The following is a 22,667-nucleotide window of genomic DNA, read 5'->3' on the forward strand; positions in this document are numbered from 1 at the left end:
ATTTCACTGTACCTTAATTGATGCATGTGACAATAAACATGAATTTGAACTTGATCTCTTTTCTCCAGAGATGCTGCCTGTCCCGCTGAGTTACTCCAGCTTTTTGTGTCTATCTTAAGTTTATTCATTAACCAGAACTACCCAAAGATATTCGCTCACTTATCAAAGGGTAAATAAACATTAACCGTGTCAGTAAGTCTAGAATCAGAGGTTGCACGGCACATTCAGCTCCCCCAACGATGTACATGAAGTGGTGTGCTCACCATTGCCAGCAGATGAGAACACCACCATATAACCGTTCCCCCCTCAACACACCCAAGTGTAAGGTGAACCCCCCATTCTCCAGCGTAGGGGAATCAAGAACTACAGGTCATAGGGTAATGGTGAAAAGGGAAAGATTTACTTTAGTTTAGAGATACAGCACGGAAACAGGCCCTTCGGCCCAGCTTGCTCACACCAGCCAACATGTCTTATCTACACTAGTCCCACCTGCCTGTGCTTGGTCCATATCCCTCCAAATCCCACCTATCCATGTACCTGTCGAACTGTTTCTTTGAAGTATTTCTCTGGAATGTGCAGTGGTTACAGGTGGCCGGACTACCTGACAGGTGGGCTACCTGCTACCTTTACCGGCACAAATAAGGGGAAAAAAGGAAATGTAAAAACCGATGCAAAAGTTCATGTTTATAAGTGATAGGAGTAGAATTAGACCATTTGGCCCATCAAGAATACTCCGCCATTCAATCACGGCTGATCTATCTCTCCCTCCCAACCCCTCTCTCCTGTCTTCCTGTCATTTTTTACACAGAGAGTGGTGAATCTGTGGAATTCTCTGCCACAGAAGGTAGTTGATGCCAGTTCATTGGCTATATTTAAGAGGGAGTTAGATGTGGCCCTTGAGGCTAAAGGGATCAGGGGGTATGGAGAGAAGGCAGGGATGGGATACTGAGTTGGATGATCAGCCATGATCATATCGAATGGCGGTGCAGGCTCGAAGGGCCGAATGGCCTACTCCTTCACCTATTTTCTATGTTTCTCCCCAAATTCAATGACACCCGTACCAATCAAGGATCTATCCATCTCTGCTTTAAAATATATCCACTGACGGCCTCCACAGCCTTCTGCGGCAATGAATTCCACTGATTCACCATGCAAAAGAGATTGATCGGGATGATCCCAACATTTGCAAAGAGCTGACAACCTGGACAGGTTGGTGCCTGCCCCGTCACCTCACTCACCTGCACGGCGAACATTTCGTTCCACTGCGGATGCAGGTAGAAGACGATTCCTTTCCAAGCCCCTGGCAGTGTGGCCCCACGGATCAGGAGGATGAACAGCACGAAATAAGGCAGAGTGGCCGTCACCCACACCACCTACAGGAACACAACATACGTAGAGTGGAGGAAGGAACTGCAGATGCTGGTTTAAACCTTTAATTCCTCGGAGTACATATCTCGGAGGACTTGTCCTGGTCCCTCAACACCTCCAAGCTGATCAAAAAGGCACAGCAGCGCCTTTACTTCCTTAGGAGGCTCAAGAAAGCCCACCTGTCCCCCCAGATCCTGACCAACTTTTACCGCTGTACCATAGAGAGTATCCTGACCACCTGCTTCACGGTATGGTACAGCAGCTGCACTGCTGCGGACAGGAAGGCACTGCAACGGGTGATGAAAACCGCGCAGCACATCATCGGTGCCCCGCTCCCTGCCATGGATGCCCTCCACCGAAAACGGTGTCTGAGACGGGCTGGGAGGATCATCAAGGACCCCTCACACCCCAACCATGGACTGTTTGCCCTCCTCCCATCAGGGAGGCGGTACAGGAGCCTCAGGTCACGTACTAGTAGGATGAGGAAAAGCTTCTACAACAACACAATCACACTGCTGAACTCGGAGTCCCGACGATAGATTTCTCTGGTCCTTCCGTCCCCCTTGTTTAATTATTCTGTATTTCCTGATTATTCTGTATCTTCTCTCTTTCTATTTTTTTTGTTTTCTTTATGTACAACTACTACGGACTGACGCAAAACTGCATTTCGTTGTACTGATACGTATTTGTGCGTTGACATTAAAGTTGAATTGAATTGAATTGAATTGAAGATAGAAACAAACAGCTGGAGTAACTCAGCACCTGTTTCCGGTCGATACCCTTCTTCAGACTGATGTCAGGGGAGTGGGAGGTACTTTGATAAGGAAATGTATAGATAAGGAGTGTAAGGTGCGAAAACAGAACAATGGGAATGGTGATCAAGGCAAATGTATCATCATTAGTTGGGAGAAGGTAACAACAAAGCAAACAGAGACAAAATGTAGTCGGAGACAGTCAGGCTGGTGGGAGAACTGGGAAGGGGAGGGATGGAGAGAGAAGAAAAGCAAGGGTTACTTGAAGTTAAAGAAGTCAATGTTCATGAGTCATGACACCTTCAAGGGTCTCGTCCCGAAACGTCATCCATTCCTACTCTCCAGAGATGTTGCCTGTCCCGCTCAGTTACTCCAGTTTATTGTGTCTATTTTTACAACAGAGTGATACAGCCCAACTTGTCCACACCGACCAACATGTCCCAGCTACACTAGTCTCACCTGCCTGCATTTGGCCCATATCCCTCTAAACCCGTCCTATCCATGTACCTGTGTCCATTACATCACGTTAGAAAATGTTTGCTCAGCTTATCCAATCACTCGAAGGGTTGAGTGGCCTACTCCTGCACCTATTTTTCTAGCTTTCTAAATGTTTATTTAACTTGGACATGAAATAAATATAAATGGATACATTAGAGGCACAGTGGCACAATGGCACAATGGTAGCGTTGCTGCCTTCCAGCGCCAGAGACCTGGGTTCGATCCTGACTACGGGTGCTGTCTGTACGGAGTTTTCACGTTTTACCAGTGACCTGCATGGGTTTTAACTGGGTACTCCGGTTTCCTCCCACACTCCAAAGAACATGCCGGTTTGTAGTTTAATTGGCTTCGGTAAAATTGTAAATTATCAAGAGTCAGGAGTGTTTTATTGCCATATGTCCCAGACGGGACAGTGAAATTCTTACTTGCTGCAGCACAACAGAATATGCCCTTAGTGTGTGTAGGATAGTGTTAGTGTGCAAAGATCGCTGGTCAGCGTAGACTCAGTGGGCCGAAGAGCCTGTTACGGCGATGTATCTCTAAAGCCCATCAAATATAAGTGCACAGTTGAACTTTATGTTTCCATACCTCCAGCCTCTTTGGAATCCTTTATATTTAGTCAGGTCTGACTAAACGCTGGGCCGGGTATATAGGTCTGAGTTCATACGGTCATAAGTGATAGGAGCAGAATTAGGTCATAGGGCCCAACAAGTCTTCACCGCCATTCAATCATGGCTGATCTATCTCTCCCTCCTAACCCCATTCTCCTGCCTTCTAACCATACCCCCTGACACCCGAACTAATCAAGAATCTATCAGTCTCTGCCTTAAAAATATCCATTGGTCTCTACAGGCCTCTGTGGCTATGAATTCCACAGATTTACCACCCTCTGACTAAAAAAATTCCTCCTCATCTCCTTCCTAAAGGTACGTCCCTTTATTCTGAGGCTGCGCCCTCTGGCCCTAGACTCTTCCACTAGTGGAAACATCTTCTTCACATCCACTCTACCCAGGCTTTTCACCATGCGGTAAGACCCGGGGCACTTCACCGCGTCTCAGATCGAAAAAACAAAGGGCTTTGCGAGATGCAAGGTAACCTTTAAAACGAGGCCGACCTTGCCAGTTCTGTTCTGTCGCAGTCAGCAGAGCCAAAGGCATGTGTTTAACAACACTGGGGTCAAGGTCAGGGCAGCAAATGGGACCTAGGATGTTCACAGCACTAGCAAGAAGGAACCGTGGTCTCAAGACACCTACAGATTGCACTGAATTGAATACAGCACGGAAACTGTCCCTTCGGCTCATGCTGACCATCGATCACCCATTCCAGTATTAGAATCATTAGTTCATCAGTGATCGGAGCAGAATTAGGCCATTCGGCCCATCAAGTCCACTCCGACATTCAATCATGGCTGATCTATCCCTCTCAACCTTCTCCCATAATACCTGACAATCCTCCACCTTGGGAAAAAGACTGTGAGTGCTCACTTTATCCGTGACCCTCGTGATCTTCTATACTTCAGACTTTTCAGACATACAGCGTGGAAACAGGCCCTTCGGCTCACCGCGTCGACCAGCGATCCCTGTAGAATAGCACTATCCTACACACACGAGAGACAATTTTACATTTACTTTAACCTCCAAACCTGTACATCTTTGGACTGTGGGAGGAAACCAGAGCACCTAGAGAAAACCCATGTGGTCACATGGAGAGCGTGCAAACTCCACAGACAGCACCCGTTGTCAGGATCAAACCCGGGTGTCTGGCACAGCTCTACCCGCTGCGCCACTGCACCACCCTCTAAATTAATTGCCCATCAGGGGAATAAAACATTTAAATAAAATTCTAACAATCATGCCTCCTCTGTATGACTGATTGTACCGCACTGGTGCATATTGCAATTAACTTTGCTAATATTAATATACTTTAAATTTTCCAGCAAACAAGGCAAGTTTAAAGAAAACACAAAAAACAGGGCAGCACGATGGCACATCGGTAGAGTTACTGCCTCACAGTGCCAGAGACCTGGGTACGGCCCCGACTACGGGTGCTGTGTGTATGGAGTTTGTACATTTATACCGTCACCTGCGCGTGTTTTCTCCGGGTGCTCCGGTTTTGTTCCACACGCCAAAGACATACAGGATTGTAGGTTAATTGGCTTGGTATAATGGTAAATTGCCCCTAGTGTGTGTATGATCTTGTTAGTGTACGGGGATTGCTGGTCAGTGCGGACTCCTTGGGCCGAAGGGCCTGTTTCTGTGCTGTGTCTCTGAACTAAACTAAACTAAAGTTCCTAGCTTGTTTAAAGAGAATATGGGGAACGGGGCCACAGGGTGTTTAAAGACCGCTCGGAAAACATAACCCAGGTAAAGACAATTCTCAATTTCCAGGCAACTAGATCTCAGATTACTGTGTTTTACTCTACACTTTATTAAGAATCGAGATTTCCATCAGTAATTTGAAAATAACACATAATTTCCCAGCCTTCAATTTAGTTTTTTTGGTTTTGCTTCAGTGAACAAAACTAATGACTTCTTAAAAGATCTTTGGGGAATAGTTCTGTGATTCAGTTCTGAAGTCGACATATTATAGTGCGGGGATCGCTGGTCGGCACGGACTCGGTGGGCCAATGGGCCTGTTTCTGCGTTGTATCTGTAAACTAAACTAAACTATAAAACCCCTTAAATAAACTTAAATCTCCTGCCTTCTTCCCATTACCCCCAGCACCTGTACTAATCAAGAACCTATCAATCCTTGCTTTAAAAATATCCAATGACTTGGCCAACACTGCCGTCTGTGGCAAAGAATTCCAGAGAATCACCATCCTCTGGCGAAATAAATTCCTCCACATCTTTCTAAAGATACATCCTTTTATTCTGAGGCTCTGCCCTCTGGTCCGAGACTCTCCCACTACTGGTAACCACCTCTCCACATCCACTCTACCCAGGCCTTTTACTATCCAGTAAGATAAAATGAGCTACACCCCCCTCCCTCCCCCAACGAGATCTCAAAAGTTTCTCCTCATCTCCATTCTGTTTGTCATGGTTATAGAGTCATATAGCACGGAAACGGGCACTTTAGCCCATCCTGCCCACATCGACATGTCCCAGCTACTCTAGTCCCACCTTCCTGCATTTGGCCCATCTATATGTTACTAAAAGTCTGATCATGACCACTTCTGGTTGTTTTGTATATTGATTTTAGAAAAAACGTTGCATCTTACGGCTGGTATTTTTGGCCATCTTGCTCAGAGTTTCCCATGGATGAAAAATAAAAGAGTTATTAGCATTTAAAAAATGTTGAGATTCTCTCTCCTGAAGGCCACGCCCCTTCTGGAGGGACTATAAAACCCGGAAGTGTTGAGTGCCTCAGTCAGTCTCTGCAAGATGGGGGAGCGAGAGGGTCACGTCTCTCAGTCTGAGCTGTGAATAACACTGAACACATGTCTACTAAACTGTGAGTGGTTTCACTGACCTGTCAGTGCCCTTAATGTGGTTTGAAAATATAGTTTGGAAATGCTAAAGCTGTGTTGCCTTTGGATTATTAATGCTAAAGCTGTGTTGCCTTTGGCTTGGAAATGCTAAAATTGTGTTGCCTTTGGTTTGGAATTGCTGAAGCTGTGTTGCCTAATTAAAGTTGCGTTGCCTAATTAAAGTTGCCTTGTCTTCTATATAATTAAAAATCTAATCTTGACCACTGCCTGTTTGCACTTTATATTGATTTTAGAAAAAACGCTACCAAGTACGGCTGTGGTTTTTGGTCATCTTACTCCGAGTCCCCCTCTACTCATTAGGTGCCGAAGATTTTTCCCATCGATGAAAAATAAAAGTGTTATTAGTGTTTAGAAAATGTTGAGATTCTCTCTCCTATCAATCATGCCATGAAGGCCACGCCCCTTCTAGTGGGGGGGGTGGGGGCGGTGAGGGACTATAAAACCCAGATGTGTGGGTGGGGCACAGTCTCTGCAAGATGGAGAAGGGAGAGGTCACGACTCGCTGTCTTTAGTGGCCTTGCACCCTGCTTGAAATGGTATGAAACTGCACTTGAACTTGGTGGCCTTGCACCCTGCTTGAAATGAAATTTCAAGGAATAGCCGTGAGTCAACTGCCAGCCCACCAGCCGTGAGCGAGTGAGCTGCCAGCACAACAGGCTTGAGTGACCGGCCCAAAAATCCATTCGGCTCACAATGTCCATACTATCCCTCTGGAAACCAGTCTCTTCAGCCCACAACACCCATACTAGCGCTCCAGAAAGCCCCCCCCCCCCCCCCCCCCCACGGGCCACCATTATTGGAATTGGTGGAGAGGTGCAATATTGCGTTGGGGGACCAGCCCTCCCGTGTGATGCTGGGCCCCAACGGGTCCCACTTAGTCTAGTATCTCTTTAAACCCGTCCTACCCATGTACCTGCCTAATTGTTTCTTAAACGTTGCGATTGTCCCAGCCTCTGCTACCTCCTCCAGCAGCTCATTCTGTACACCCACCTCCCTTTGTGTGAAAATGTTTTGACCCATTTTGACTTAACTTCACCTACCTTTCCAGAGGTCCTTATGCCATGCCAAATACTGAAGTACACCAAAGTTAATATTATGAGCAGACAAATTAAAAGGTGCCAGTTGATACCGCCAACATCACCCAAACCATTCGATTTATGAGCCATAAGCACTTGGCGACTGCAAAATAAAAAAGATCTGTTAGGTTACAAGAATACATTCAACTGCAAATTTACACCCCAAACGCCTCATTTTAGTTTAGTTTAGTTTAGAGATACAGCACGGAAACAGGTCCACCGACCCGCGATCCCCGCACGTTAACACAATCTGCACATGAGGGACAATTTCTACGAAGCCAATCAACTTACAAACCAAAACGTCTTTAGAGTGTGGGAGAAAACCAAAAATCTTTGAGAAAATGCATTCCGGTCACAGGGAGAACGTACAAACTCCATACAGAGAAGCAAAGTGTAATACTGTAATTAGGGCGACACAGTGGCGCAGCGGTAGAGTTGCTGCCTTACAGAGCCAGGGTTGCAGGTTGAGTGGCTTCGGTAAAATTGTAGATTGTCCCTAGTGTGCGTAAGTTAGTGTGCAGGGAACGCTGTTCGGCACAGACTTGGTGGACTGAAGGGTCTGTGCTGTATTTGTATATCTAAAGTCTAACAAATTCAGAAATATGACAAAAATTAGAGAATACTGAAAATACTCAGGAGGTCAAACAACAACCATGGGAGAGATGAAACATGATAGTTTAGACAAAACAAACTTTCACAAGAACAAGAAATAATTTAGAGATAGATCAGGTAATCAAAACATCAGTGAAAGCTTCGCCATTTAGAATTTGACCACGCAGGGTTGAATTAGATGGTGGGAAGGAGGGCACTTTACAACTCTGTCCGTGCAAGGAACGTGCCATTATCTTTTATAGACATAAAGGTGTCACTACTTATATTCATAAGTAATATGTTGTAGGAGCAGGATTAGAAAGGTGAGGAGGAATTTCTTTAGTCAGAGGATAGTAAATCTGTGGAACTCATTGCCACAGAGGTCAGTGGATATTTTTAAGGCAGAGATAGACAAATATTTGATTAGAACAGGTGTCAAGGTTTATGGGGAGAAGGCAGGAGAATGAGATTAGGAGACAAATCAGCCATGATTGAATGGCAGAGTAGATTTGATAGGCCGAATGGCCTAATGCTACTATAGCTTTTGAATTAAGCCATTTGGCCCATTAATCATGGGCATAAAAGAGTTTAGAACTGAAAGGGTTAAGGGTGTATGAATAGAGGAATAGCTGCTGCAGGGAATGTGTGAAAACAAGATGAAAAACTGTGAGTAACTGAAATTGCAGATGTGATACATGACAAAGGGAACAGATTTATGATGTTGGGACTAAAAGATAAGATGCCAAATGGCTAAGTTTGAAACCACTTTGAAAGACAGGTCAAACCACTTTGAAAGCAAGTAAGAATTTCAATGTCCTATCCGGGACATATGACAATAAACACTCTTGTCTTGACTTGATCCAAACAATATAAGTAACTGGGGCCAGAACAAATAAGGGGTATGCTGAGGAATGTGTTAAGGAATGTACTGACTGTGTGATTAACTGTCTGTGAAAAATCAAGTATAAATGTACTGGTTGTGCTTAATATAATTGAGTGGGACCACGAGGGACAACGAGTACGTAACCATGCTTGTGTGTGCTCTCCCACTCCCGCATGCGTAATAAAGAGAAATTGGTATATTCTTAAACCAACTAATGTGGTTTGTTGTCTGATAGTGCAGATAGAACTTCAACATTGGCGTAGTCGGCAGGATCTCGCTGGGACCATCACCGACGACTGAGTAAGCGGCTGCGGTCTGGCCGGGTTTCGAAGGGAGTAAAAAGTGCATTATCGGATCCATTGAGTCTGAACTGCTGAAAGTTCCCGGGAACACCATGGTCCCTCATCTGAGGTTGATTTGGTTCCCAGCCGAGATCCTTTAAGAAGACAACGCCATGTAAAGAATTCTGTGAATTGAACAGGTCAGACAACGTGCGGTCTGTGTAAATTGGGATCGATTTTTGTGACTTGAGCAGGTCAGACTACTTGTGGGTCTGTGTAAATTGGTAAGAGAATTCTGTGAATTGAACAGGTCAGACAATGTACAGTCTGTGTAAATTGGAATTGATTCTTGTGAATTGAGGAAGTCAGACCAAATTGGTACAGAAATTTGTGAATTGAGCAGGTCAGACTACGTGGGGGTCTATGTAAATTAATAGTAATAAAGAGGGCTGGAAATGGGACAAGCCCTGGATAAGAGTGATGGTGGAGCTCCCGTACAGAACATGTTATTTACACCAAGAAAAACATAAAGATTACCGACAATTGTCAGCCTCATTGACCAAGGGACTAGGAGACGAAGCTTGGCCAGTGGGGGGAACATGGAATGTAGAAACCATTAAGCAGGCAGAACAGCTGCTATGGGAAAGAGAGGTAGGCAAGGTATGGAAAGCGGCGATAAGAGAATGGAAAGAGGAGGCACAGAGAAAGTGGGATGAATACAGGAGTAAGAATTGGATAGATAACGCAGGTTATAGAGGGATTGTGGTATGTACAAAGGATGGTATACCTCAGAATTGGGATGTGTTACAGATTGGCAGAATGTAATTGGCATGATAAACAGTAGGAAAAGGCCGAAAAAGAAAAAGGCCTGATTGAGTCACGAAATAAGCGACAATTGGTAACAAAAAAAAAAACAGGTGCCAAAACAAAATAACCCCGGGGACCCCTTGTCTGGCATGGCGACCCTGTTTATAGAAGAAGGGGAATGAGGAACAAATTTGGGAATGGTGTAGACCACCTCCTCCCCGTTGGATTGCAACCTTGTCGTGGTCGGGGAGCTGTGTGTCTCAGTGACCCCTAGAGCTATGCCAGTGGGAGACTCGTCTCCTGTTAGGGTCTCCTATGCTGGACAGTTCGAAGGGTAGAGGCGAGACGAAGAGTGATCCACTGGTCCTCCAGGTTGGAGGTTGAGCACAGAGCTAACAACCCTGTCTCGTAAAACAAATATGTTACGGAAACAGCAACTGAAGGAATCAACACTACTGGGCGTGATGGACTTCCAGGGCTATCGACAGATGCTAGGATGAATGTAAGAGAACCAGACAGCATCCCAAGAATAGCCCTGCACTGGACATCAGAAGGGTAAAGGAAAAGAGGGAGACCCAAAACCACCTGGCATCGAACTGTAGAGGAGGAAATGAAAACAATGAAACTGACCTGGGGTAGTGTCCAGAAGCTAGCCCAGAATAGACTGGAGTGGAGGACCTTTGTTGCTGCCGTACATGTCAGGAAGCATAATAGGCAGTATGTAAGTAGACCACCTCCCCCATGTGCCCCTGGACACCAACCCCGAGCAGCAGGAGATACCCCATTAAGATCCCATCGGGAGGCTATAGAAACCCCGCGGGAAAGGGCTCCCTCAGAAGATGATACCAATAGCAACTCGGAAACTGAAAAGGAAGATGAGGAAGAAGAAGCGAGAGGGCTGAGGCAGAAGGGGAAGTGTAGTAATTGAGACTATCAGTAAGAGAGTTAAACAACGCAGAGCACCAGAGAGACAGGATACCAAAAAAAAGACTGAAAAGGGAAAAAGCATGATGCCGATGAGGTCAAATGCCAAATCCATAGGCCGCGCAAACCGAGGAGGAACCAGTAATATATGTATATACCCCACAGAAGCTGCAGGAGATAGCGTTGATCTCTAAAAATGCCCTAGACAGAATCAAGACCCACCAGGATTTGTGAATTATATATGGTTGACAATGACTATGTACAAAGCAGCCACGAGAGATGTGTCCGCCATCCTAAATCCGACCGAGGGGGCGCGATGGAAGATCCTCTTGAGTGCTGCAACTTGGGCGGCTCTTGAGGCACTGTACTCTTAACAACCCCGCAAGAATTGAGGCTATGCTCACCGCCCTGACTCAATGCCTGAAACGACCTATTGATATAGGCATACCTATTGATATGAATGCTAACCCCTACTCAAGGAATCAGTGCATGATTTCGAGTCCGTTCTTCAGTATGTGTTGTATTTATGGATTTCTGCCTTGTAAGAAGTTAAAGAGTGATTTCACACCCCCCACCACCAGCAAAGTTCTGGGTTAATGGAGGGAATGAATAGGACACTAAAGAGTTCAAGAAAAGCCTTGAGCGAGTCTGGGCAGGAATGGGTTAACACTAAAGAGTTCAAGAAAAGCCTTGAGCAAGTCTGGACAGGAATGGATTAAGGTATTCCCAGCCAATCTGATGGTTCAGAACAATCCCAGCTAGAGAGACAGGGTCAACACCTTTTGAACTGATAACAGGACAAGCTATGAACCAGAAGATGAGATAACCAGAGGAGCCTCATGACAATAAGCGAATCTAATCTAATCTAATCGAAGTAGAGGTCTGTATTTTGAAAGGACCAGGTACCAGGTGCTACCAACGACACCAACCGCCGTGAAGATTGAAGACCACCTCCGTTGGATATATCTGACTGGCTGCAAACGGATCGGAGAACTAAGAAAGGACAATGGGGCTATTGACTCTCCTTTGGGACTGGCCCAGTTGGGCTTGACCAGGGGAAATAATCTGTTTCTGTCTATGAGCTATGAATTTGCCCTCCATGATAATATAAGTGCATGCTGGATGTGTACGCACATCCCATATAATGGTGGAGGAGGAATACCCCTCTTAAGAATACCCTTCTTAACAATACCCCTTAACCTTAATGAGATCCTGGCCTTTCATTGCTTTCGCAATAGAACGGCAACTAGCGGGTGCTCACAGACCGGCAAACTCGAGGACAAAACCAAATTTAAAGGATAGTATACCCCACCTTTTAAGCCAGGACGGAAAGTAAATGAGACCAGAGTTTGAGAAATACCACTGCTTAAATTAGTGGATCACCCCCACAGCACAGTTAACACCACCTGTTATTGGGACAAAAGAGGCAACTGGGTATACTTAGGGAACAGCTCTCCCCGCGTCCAATAAATGGGATGCATTTTGTATGCGGATCCTGAACATACCCATGGTTGCCTGCTATGCCACCTGGGGATGAGAAGAACTAGGAAAGGTTGACCAGCTGAAACCACAACTGGAGAGGATGCTGTTATTTGGCCTTTGTTGTCCCTCACATGCGAGCTATGTAACATGAATTGTATATCCCCATGAGAGCCAAGCGAAGTATATCGGAGTCAGAGCGATTCTGGATGATCGTCTTCCCACTCTACGAGACAGCCCACATCTCACGGGAATTGATTAATATGGCCTCCGTATTGGAGAAATTGGCTAATGAAACTGCGGACACCTTTACTTACACGCAAAAGGCCCTCTCATCCATGACAGCTGAAATGGTTGCACTTCGCACCATGGCCTTGCAGAATCGTATGGCCTTAGATTTTATTCTGGCTGAAAAAGGAGGGACCTCTGTTATAATAGGGCAGGAATCCTGCACCTATGTCCCCGATGAGTCCTCTAACATTACCAATCTAGCTGCCCACATATCCTAGGAAGTTGATAAAAAAAATCAGGAAGAGTGGGAGCCAGATGCATGGCTACAATGATGGGGCAGTTGGTGGCCACTTAGCTGGTTTGGGTCTCTGGGGGTCTATACCACATTACGGCTCTATTTTTCAGTTTGTGTTTGCGTTGATATTTGTTATACAGCGTATCTGACCACTGTGCTTCGCGGGGACTTTGATTGTTATCATGTAATGATAAAAGGAGGGAATGAAAGAGTTTAGAACTGAAAGGGTTAAAGGTGTATGAGCAGAGGAATAGCTGCAGCAGGGAATGTGTGAAAACAAGATGAAAGACTGTGAGTAACTGAAATTGCAGATGTAATACATGACAAAGGAAACAGATTTATGGAACTAAAAGATGCCAAATGGCTAAGTCAAACTACTTTGAAAGACAAGTTTGATCCAAACAAGATAAGTAACTGGGACCAGAACAAATAAGGGGCATGCTAAGGAATGTGTTAGGGAATGTACTGACTGTGTGATTAACTGCCTGTGAAAAATCAGGTATAAATGTACTTGTTATGCTTAATATAATTGCGTGGGACCACGATGGATAACAAGTATGTAGCCATACTCGTGTGTGCTCTCCCACTCCCGCATGCGTAATAAAGAGAAATTGGTACATTCTTAGTGACTAATGTGGTTTGTTCTCTAATAGCGCAGATAGAACTTTAACAGCTGATCTATCTCTCCCTCCTAACCCCATTCTCCTGCCTTCTCCTCATAAACCGTGGTACCCGTACTAATCAAGAATCTATCAACCTGTGCCTTAAAAATGTGCCATTGAATAACTTATTGTTCCTTGCTGTTGGTGTCTACGAATAACGTCATTCTATACGATCTGTAAAAGCTGGTTAAGGGACTGACTGCCTAGTTTAATTAATAGGTTTGAAGTTTAAAAGTTTAGTAATATTTCTGTCATATTTAAAATGTGAAAATGTTGTCCTTAACTTATAAGGGGTGATATTATACGGTGGTGCAGCAGAAGAGTTGCTGTACAGAGTTTGTACGTTCTCCCTGTGACCTACATGGATTTTCTATGGGTGCTCCGGTTTCCTCCCACACAAAGGCGTACAGGTTTGTAGGTGAATTGCACAGCGGTGAGTGTACAAACTCAACAAGGTCCTCGGAGGGGACAGAGAAACATTGGCGAGAGACAGGATGAGGGTGGGGACATGTGGAGCGGACAGGTTTAGAGAGATGTGGGCTGAACGCAGCCAGGTGGGACTAGTACAGATGGGACATGATGGTCGGCGTGGGCAAAATTGGGCTGAAGCTCCAGTTTCTGTGTTATTTGACTATATCTACAGGACACACAGAATGGAGATGAGGAGGGTGGGAAACACACCTCATTTGAACCTACCGGATAGTAAAATGCTTGGAGAGTGGATGTGGAGAGGAGGTTTCCACTAGTGGGAGAGTCTAGGACCAGAGGGCACAGCCTCCGAATAAAAGGATGTTGCTTTAGAAAGGAGATGAGGATTAATTTCTTTAGCCAGAGGGTGATGAACCTGTGGAATTCATTGCCACAGACGGCGTTGTAGGCAAAGTCAAAGGCAAGTGGAGATTGACATATTCTTGATTGGTACGGGAGTCTGGGGTTATGGGAAGAAGGCAGGAGAATGGGGTTGAGAGGGAAAGATAGATCAGCCATGATCGAATGGCGGTTTAGACTTAATGTGCTGCAGATGGCAAGTCAATGGATATTTTTAAGGCTGAGATTGTGATCATTTGTCCTTGTGATCATGACATTGTCCAGTGACACGGTCAGGAACATATGAAACACCAAATGTCCTGTTTCCGTGCTGTATCTGTAATCTAAACTATGCTAAAAAAAACTTCAAAGATAGACACAAAATGCTAGAGTAACTCAGTGGGACAGGCAGCATCTTCTTCAGACTGAGGAAGGGACTCGACCCGAAACGTCACCCATTCCTTCTCTCCAGAGATGCTGCCAATTCCGCTGAGATACTCCAGCATTTTGTGTCTATCTTCAGTGTAAACCAGCACCTGCAGTTCCTTCCTATACTAAAAAATGTTCAAGCACCTTACCCAAATCCAAGCCATTTACCACCTCATTAATAACATCCATCGCACAGCAAAGTCCACCTCACGCAAGGACGTTCCCCAAATGTACCCATCATTTCAACTTTAGAAATGCAGGGCGAAAACAGGACCTCCGAGCCCATCTCCAGGAAAGAAGATCCGGGCCTGTCTCCAGGAAAGGCCGCTGCACTCAATGTTGTAGGCCGCAAAAGGTGGGGCGGGGGGGGGGCGGATATGTAATATGGAGAAAAATCGCATCTCTGTCGAGGTAAGTGACTCCCCCCCCCCCCACCTCCCACCTCCCACATAAAACATACCAAGAGACATTAAAACAAATATTCAAGACATACTTAAAATAATAAAAGCAGAGAAGGGACAAGACAAACTGCTGGCGAGACGGACATTATGGGCGTAGGTCACAAGGTGAACATACAAACTCTGTACAGACAGCACCCGTAGTCAAGATCGAACCCGGCGCTGAGGCAACAACTCTACCGCTGCCCCACTGTGCCATGCTCAAACATTCATTCTGTATCTCCTGATTATCCAGAGCTCTGCAACCATCTTGTACCATACGTCATAGTGATACAATGTGGAAACATACTTTTCAGCCCAACCTAACCACACCGATCAACATGCCCCATCTACTCTGGTCCCACCTGCCTGCGTTTGGCCCATATCCCTCTAAACCTGTCCTATTCATGTACCTGTCTAAATATTTCTTTATTATCTAGTCCCAGCATCAACTATCTCCTCTGGCAGCTCGTTCCATACACCCATCACTGGGTATTAGGGGTTATGGGGAGAAGCGAGAAGAATGGGGTTCGAAAGGAGAGACAGATCAGCCGTGATTGAATGGTTGAGTAGACAATGGACCGAACGGCCTAATTCTGCTCCCAACACTTATCATCGCATGACCACCCTTTGTGTATAAAAACTTATCCCTCAGGTTACTCTTTTTCCCTCACCTTAAACCTATGTCCTTGGTTCTCCATTCCCCCTACTCCGGGCAAGAGGCTGTGCATTTAACCTAACTATTCCTCTCATGATTTCATACACCTCTATCAGATCACCTCTCAGCGTCCTGTGCTCTAAGGAATATAGTCCTAGCCTACATTGCTCAAGTCCTGGCAACATCTTCATAAATCTTCTCTCCAACCTTTCCAACTTGAGAATATGCTGTTTAACAATAACTATGACCTCCGATGACTCCCCCTTCTCTTCTCTGTGAGTGTGAAGCTCTCAAGCCTTCTTCTGTAGTATCTCTGCAGCTTTAAACGTCTTCTGTAGCCTTGCATCAGCATGTACACTGATGGACCTTCAGCTGGATTTGCCTGGGACACTTGGTCTCTCCGTTTCCCCGTCGACCCAGAGTGCTCAATGTGTACTCTCAGGCTTCCTGGAGAGATGTTTCAATTCTAAACACAACCTGTGCCTTTGTTAGAATACAGCCATGCATTACGGCAGAGAACAATTTTGCATTCACGAGACTGCAAACAAAATAATCACCTCCACGAGATTTCCCAATCTGCGTTTAGTCACAAGCACCAAGATATGGACACTAAATGCTGGAGTAACTCACCGGGTCAGGCAGCATCTCTGTAGAACATGGGTAGGTGACGTTTCACAGAGTGCTGGAGTAACTCAGCGGCTCAGGAAGCATCTCTGGAGAACATGGATAGGTGACGTTTCAGGTCAGGCCTTTCTTCAGACTGATCAGTTCAAGGTGACGGGGAAGAGGGGGTACCGTTTTGACACAAAGGGTGGTGGGTGTATGGAATAAGCTGCCGGAGGAGATAGTTGAAGCAGGGACTATCCCAACGTATAAGAAACAGATAGACAGGTACATGGATAGGACAAGTTTGGAGGGATCTTGGCCAAATGCAGGCAGGTGGGACTAGTGACTCTAAAACACCAAAGGAAATGGGTGACGTTTCCGATTACGATCCTTCTTCAGACTGAGATTCACATAGAAACAGTCCCTTCAGCCCACCTTGACCATTCCGACCAAGTTAGCATACTGGGCTAGTCCCATTTGTCTGCATTTGGCCCATATCCCTCTAAACCCTTCCTATCCATACATCTGTCCAAATGTCTTTTAAAAGTAGTCATTATATCTGCTTTGATAGCTTCCGCTGGCAGCTCGTTCCAGATACGGACTACCCTCCGAGTGAAAAGGTTGCCCCTGAGGTCCCTCTAAAATCTCTCCCTTCTCACCTTAAGCCTGTGCCCTCTAGTTTTAGAATCCTCTACCTTGGGGAAAACTGTGTGTTCACTTTATCCATGCCCCTCATGATCTTGTACACCTCAATAAGGTCACCCCTCAGCCTCCTACAATCCAAAGAAAAAAGTCCCAACCTGTCCAACCTCTCCCTATCTCAGTTTCAATAATACTGAGTGAGAAAGTATTGAGTCTGCCTCCTAAGATGTGACATGGTGGCGCGGCTGTAGAGTTGCTTTCTTACAGTGCCAGAGATCCGGGTTCCATCCTGACTACGTGTGCTGTCTGTGTGGAGTTTGCACGTTTTCCCTGTGACCTGCTTGGGTTTATTCCGGATACTCCGGTTTCCTACCACGCTCTAACAACATACAGGTCTGAAGGTTAAGTGTAAGAAGCAACTGCAGATGCTGGTTTAAACCGCAGATAGACGCAAAACGCTTGAGTAGCTCAGTAGGACGGGCAGCATCTCTGGAGAGAAGGAATGGGTGATGTTTCTGGTCGAGACCCTTCTTCAGACTCCGTTTCAGGTCGTGATCCTTCCTCAGACTGACTTAAAGCTAAAACTAAGCGATAAGGCTGGCAACTCAGTCGACAATCAAACAACACAAGATGAAGTCACAGTCAGAGTCATAGAGCATTGAAACAGGCCCATCGGTCCAACTTGCCCCTAACAACCAACATGCCCCATCTGCACTAGTCCCACCTGCCTATGTTTGGCCCATATCACTGGGTTGGGCACCATCTCGTTATTTTAGTTTAGTTTAGAGATACAGCATGGAAACAGGCCCTTCTGCCCACCGAGTCCGCGCCGACCAGCGATCCTCGCACATTAACACTATCCTGCACACACTAGGGACAATTTAAACTTATATCAAGCCAATTAACATACAAACCCGTATGTCTTTGGAGTGTGGAAGGAAAGCGAAGATCTCGGAGAAAACTTGGGTCTCTGGCGCTGCAAGATATACTGCAAGATATGCATATACTGCTGCACCGCATTCTTTGTAAGCTAACACCAATAATGAACCAAGACCAATAAACTGTTTTAACTGTTGGCACTGCTTCCAATATGTGTGCTCATGTTTCTTGGGAAGAAGGACACAGAAGCGTAAGTGGGCTGTCCATGCCTCAAGCATTTTCTCTCCAGAGAGCCTGTGGAATTCTCTGCCACAGAAGACAGTGGAGGCCAATTCACTGGATATGTTCATAAGAGAGTTAGGTATAGCTCAAGGCGAACAAAATCAAGGGATATGGGGCGAAAGCAGGAACGGGGTACTGATTTTGGATCAGCCATAATCATATTGAATGGCTCGAAGAGCCGAATGGCCTACTGCTTCCAACTATTTTGTATGTTTCTAACACTTACATGCACTTACACATAAAATTCCTCAGCTGGTGAGACGGAGAACTTGGTCCAGGTGTCGTTACCCATGAGGAAGTAGTTGGTGCAGTTGGGGGTGTTCCACACGTTCTGGCAGGAGGTCCAGGGAGGCATGGAATTCAACGATGAGTAGAGATAGAACAGAGCCCAGGAGATAATGGTGTTATAGTAAAAGGAAATGTACAGATTTATCACACAGATTGCATATCCAATTCCTGCAGGAAATCAAAAAATGTTTTTTGTAATCAAGCCATTGCATTTCAGAAGGAGTAAGCAGTCCGCCTAGACCAACCTGATCTCGCAGATGCCAAACACTTTAAAATTCGCCTTTCCATTCCCACACTGACCTCTCAGTCTGAGGCCTCCTCCATTGTCAGAGGCCAAACGCAAATTAGAGAAACAGCATATTTCGCTTGGACAACTTACAACCCAGTGGTATGAAATTTTATTTCTCTAACTTGTAACTCATTTTCATTTAGCCCACAGCTAACAATGGCCTGTTTCCTTTATCATTGGTACTTTTTTGCATATCTTTCATTCATTTGTTCTTAATCTCTCGATATCTCTGTCTATATCTCTAATTTCCCTTTCCCTTGACACGTTCTGAAGAAGGGTCTCGACCCGAAACATCACGTATTCCTTCTCTCCAGAGATGCTGTCTGACCCACTGAGTTACTCCAGCTTTTTGTATCTACCTTCGGTTTAAACGAGAACCTGTCGTTCCTTCCTGCACAAGCTTCAAACATTGACAGAGGATTCTTGGTGATAAAGTCCAGAACTCTCGAGAATGGCAATACAAGTAGATAGTGGTAAAGAATTAAGTTCTTGTTGTCCCATTACAGGAAGGATGCAAAGGCTCTGGAAAGGGTGCAGAGGAGGTTTACCGGAATCACGTGCAGCAAGCAATTGCAGATGATGTCTAAACAGAAGATAGACATAACAAGCTGTATTAACTCAGCGGGACAGGCAGCATTTCTGGAGAGAAGGAATGGGTGACATTTCGGGTCGAGAACCCTCTTCAGTCTCGCCCCGAAACGTCAGTCATTCCTTCTCTCCAGAGATGCTGCCTGTCCCACTCAGTCACTCCAGCATTTTGTATCTATCTTTACCAGAGTTATGCCTGGGTTAGGGGGTATTATCTAGAGAGGGGTTGGACACACTTGGATTGTTGCAGGCTGCAGGGAGACCTGATAGAAGTATATAACATTCTAGAAGCATAGATAGGGCAAACAGTCAGACCTTTATCCAAGGGTGGAAACATCACATATGAGAGGGCACAGTTCCAGGTGATTGGGACGATGTTTAAAGGAGATGTGCGGCAAAGTTTTGTTTTATTGTTTACACAGATGTTGCTGGGTGCCTGTAACACTTAGTTTAGATGAAATAGATAGTAGTTCAGCACTGCTCTCAAGTTGTTGTAGAATGATTCCGTTGCCTGATAACAACTGGAATAGTTCAGGGAAAACTATTGTTTTCCTGAATATAATGAACATCTGCAAAATTCATATATGATGCGATACTTTATTTATCCCAAGTGGGAAATTAATCTAACAGTCATAAAAACACAAAATACATGAAATTAAAGTGATAAGTGGAAAGGATTGGGGATGGGCAAGGATTGGGGACAGGGAACTCGGTGGGCTGAAGGGCCCGTTTCCTCGCTGTATCTCTAAAATTTCAACACACGAACATGGTGATTTTAAACTCTGACTTTTAGATCATCACTGTGTGATCGTAGCTTATTTGGAGCAATCCCTTGAGAGAGGGATCTCATTGAAACCAACCCACAAGTGAAAATCCCATATAGAATGGACGAGGAAAGGATCTTTCTTGTAGGTGAGTCTGCGGACATGACCGGGAAGCAATGGGGCATCGAAGCAGGTAGGTGGGACTAGTGGAGATGGGACGTGTGGGCAAGTTGGGCCAAAGGGCCTGTTTCCACGTTGTATCACTCTGTGACGATGATCTTTTACAAGGATGTTGCCAGGACTCGAAGGCCTGAGCTATGGGGAGAGGTTAAGCAGACGAGGACTGTATTCCTTAGAGTGCAGAAAGATGAGGGGTAATCTTATAGAGGTGTATAAAACCATGAGAGGAATAGATCGGAATAGAGTCTCTTGCCTATAGTAGGGGAATTGAGAACCCGAGAATTGTCACCTTGTTGTGGTGAAGAAACTTGTGTGGTCCTGAGATCCTGAGAGTGATGCCGTCTGGAGCATGGTGGTAAGGTCAAGGGGGAGGACTCTGACAAAGAGCAATCCAACCAAGACCTTAATGGTGGAACAGGCGGAGGATGATGGCTGACATTAGTGGAACGTCACAACGGCTGGGAAGGCTGCAGCAGAAAAGGGTCTCCGGTCATCTTGGACTCCATGCCACTGGATCCTGACCCAGATCTGTCAAGGATCGTGTGGTGGCTTTCTGTGCACCAGTCTCCCCTTGTTAAACAAAGTCACCCACTGGCGTCCTCCAACCCTGGAGACACCCATGGTAAGCAATGACCGAGGGGGGCCTAAGAAGGTTTAAGATGTTGGGGGAAATATTTAATAAGAATCTGAAGTTTTTCCACTCAAAGGATCACGGATGTATGGAATTTCATACCTGCCTCAACTACCTCCTCCTGCAGCTCAGTACAGTTTAGTTTATCGTCACGTGTACCGAGGTACAGTGAAAAGCTTTTGTTGCGTGCTAATCAGATCGCAGAAAGACAATACATGATTACACTGCAAATGGCTCGATTGTAATCATGTTTAGTGTTTCCTCGTCACACGTGACAATAAACTAAACTGAGCTGAGCTGCCAGAGGAGATAGTTGAGGCTGGGACTCACAATGTTTAAGAAGCATTTAGACAGGTACATGGATTGGACAGGTGTGGAGGGATATGGGCCAAACGCAGGCAGGTGGGACTAGTGTAGATGGGACGTGTTGGCTGAAGGGCCTGTTTCCACGCTGTATCACTCTATGACTAAGAGAAAAGAAGGAAACAGTGGGCTTTACAAGATCATAAGTGCTGGAGAAGAATTTGGCCATTTTGGCTCATCAAGTCCACTGCGCCATTCAATCATGGCTGATCTAACTCTCCCTCCTAACCCCATTCTCCTGTCTTCTCCCCATAACTCAACACCCGTACTAATCAATAATCTATCTCTGCCTTAAATATATCCATTGACTTGGCCTCCACAGCCGTCTGTGGGAAAGAATTCCACAGATTAACCACCTTCTGACTAAAGAAATTTCTCCTCTTCTCCTTCCGAAAGGAATTTCCTTTAATTCTGAGGCTGTGCCCTGTAGTCCTAGACTCTCCCACTAGTGGAAACATCCTCTCCACATCCACTCTATCCAAGCCTATCACTATACCGTACGTTTCGATGAGGTCCCCCCTCATTCTTCTAAACTCCAGTGAAGGCTCACCTTTGAAGAGTGGGCATATCTTTGCCCAGATGGAGATGGCTCCGGTCCTGTGGTACTGCCCCAGTGCCAATTCCATGTAAAAGAGAGGGATGCCACCAAACATCGCCATCACAATGTAGGGCAGTAAAAAGGCCCCTGCAGTTCAGGACAGATGAAGACAACATCAGTATCACAAGCGGAAAGTATTGCTAAGCATGGTGGCGCAGCGGTAGAGTTGCTGCCTCACAGCACCAGAGACCCAGGTGTGATCCTGACTATGGGTGCTGTCTGTATGTAGTTTGTACGTTCTCCCCGTGACCGAATGGATTTTTTCCAGGTGCTCCACTATCCTCCCACACTCCAAAAACATGCATGTTTGTAGGTTAAGTTGCTTGGTACAATTGTGAATTGTCTCTAGTGTGTGTAGGATAGTGCTAGTGTACAAGGATCGCTGGCCCGCGCGGAGTCAGTTGGCGTTAGGGCCTGTTTCCACGCTGTATCTCAAAACTAAACTTAACTAAAGTTTGATCCTGACTACCACCCTTTATTCTTGAATGCTTTGTGAAAGCCTTTCACTGCATCTGGTAAAAGGTACAGAAGTGTGAAAACGCACACCTCCAGATTCAGGAATAATTTCCTGTTATCAGGCAACTGAACCATCATACCACAACCAGAGAGCAGTCCTGAACTACTGTCTACGTCATTGGAGATCTTCGATCAGATTTTACTGGCTTTATCTTGACCTAAATGTTATTCACACTATTCCCTTTAACATGTATATGTACAATGTGGACGGCTTAATTGTAATCATGTATTGTCTTTCCGCTGACTGGTTAGCTTGCAACAAAAACCTTTTCACCGTACCTTGGTACAACAGACAATAAACTAATGATAACTATGGATGCTGTCTGTACGGAGTATATACGTTCTCCCCCGCATGGGTTTTCACCGGATGCTC

The 22,667-nt window shown here is 45.5% G+C and overlaps 1 protein-coding gene across 4 annotated transcripts in view; it reads right to left on the reverse strand.

The window, feature by feature from the left end:
- LOC129710868 (sodium-dependent serotonin transporter-like) overlaps positions 1-22,667 on the reverse strand; it is a 63,713-nt gene that overhangs the window by 34,897 nt on the left and 6,149 nt on the right. For all 4 annotated transcript variants that reach the window (XR_008725741.1, XM_055658156.1, XM_055658157.1 and 1 more), the window contains 4 exons: positions 21,731-21,865; positions 18,314-18,533; positions 7,149-7,287; positions 1,239-1,373 (listed from right to left, as the gene is read on the reverse strand). Coding sequence is in view for 3 of the 4 variants with exons in the window: in XM_055658156.1 (XP_055514131.1) it covers positions 1,239-1,373; positions 7,149-7,287; positions 18,314-18,533; positions 21,731-21,865 (629 nt within the window). In the remaining variant the exon portion in view is untranslated. The remainder of the gene's footprint in view (positions 1-1,238; positions 1,374-7,148; positions 7,288-18,313; positions 18,534-21,730; positions 21,866-22,667) is intronic.

This window comes from Leucoraja erinacea, chromosome 28 (genome assembly GCF_028641065.1).
Source record: "Leucoraja erinacea ecotype New England chromosome 28, Leri_hhj_1, whole genome shotgun sequence".
NCBI lineage: Eukaryota > Metazoa > Chordata > Chondrichthyes > Rajiformes > Rajidae > Leucoraja > Leucoraja erinaceus.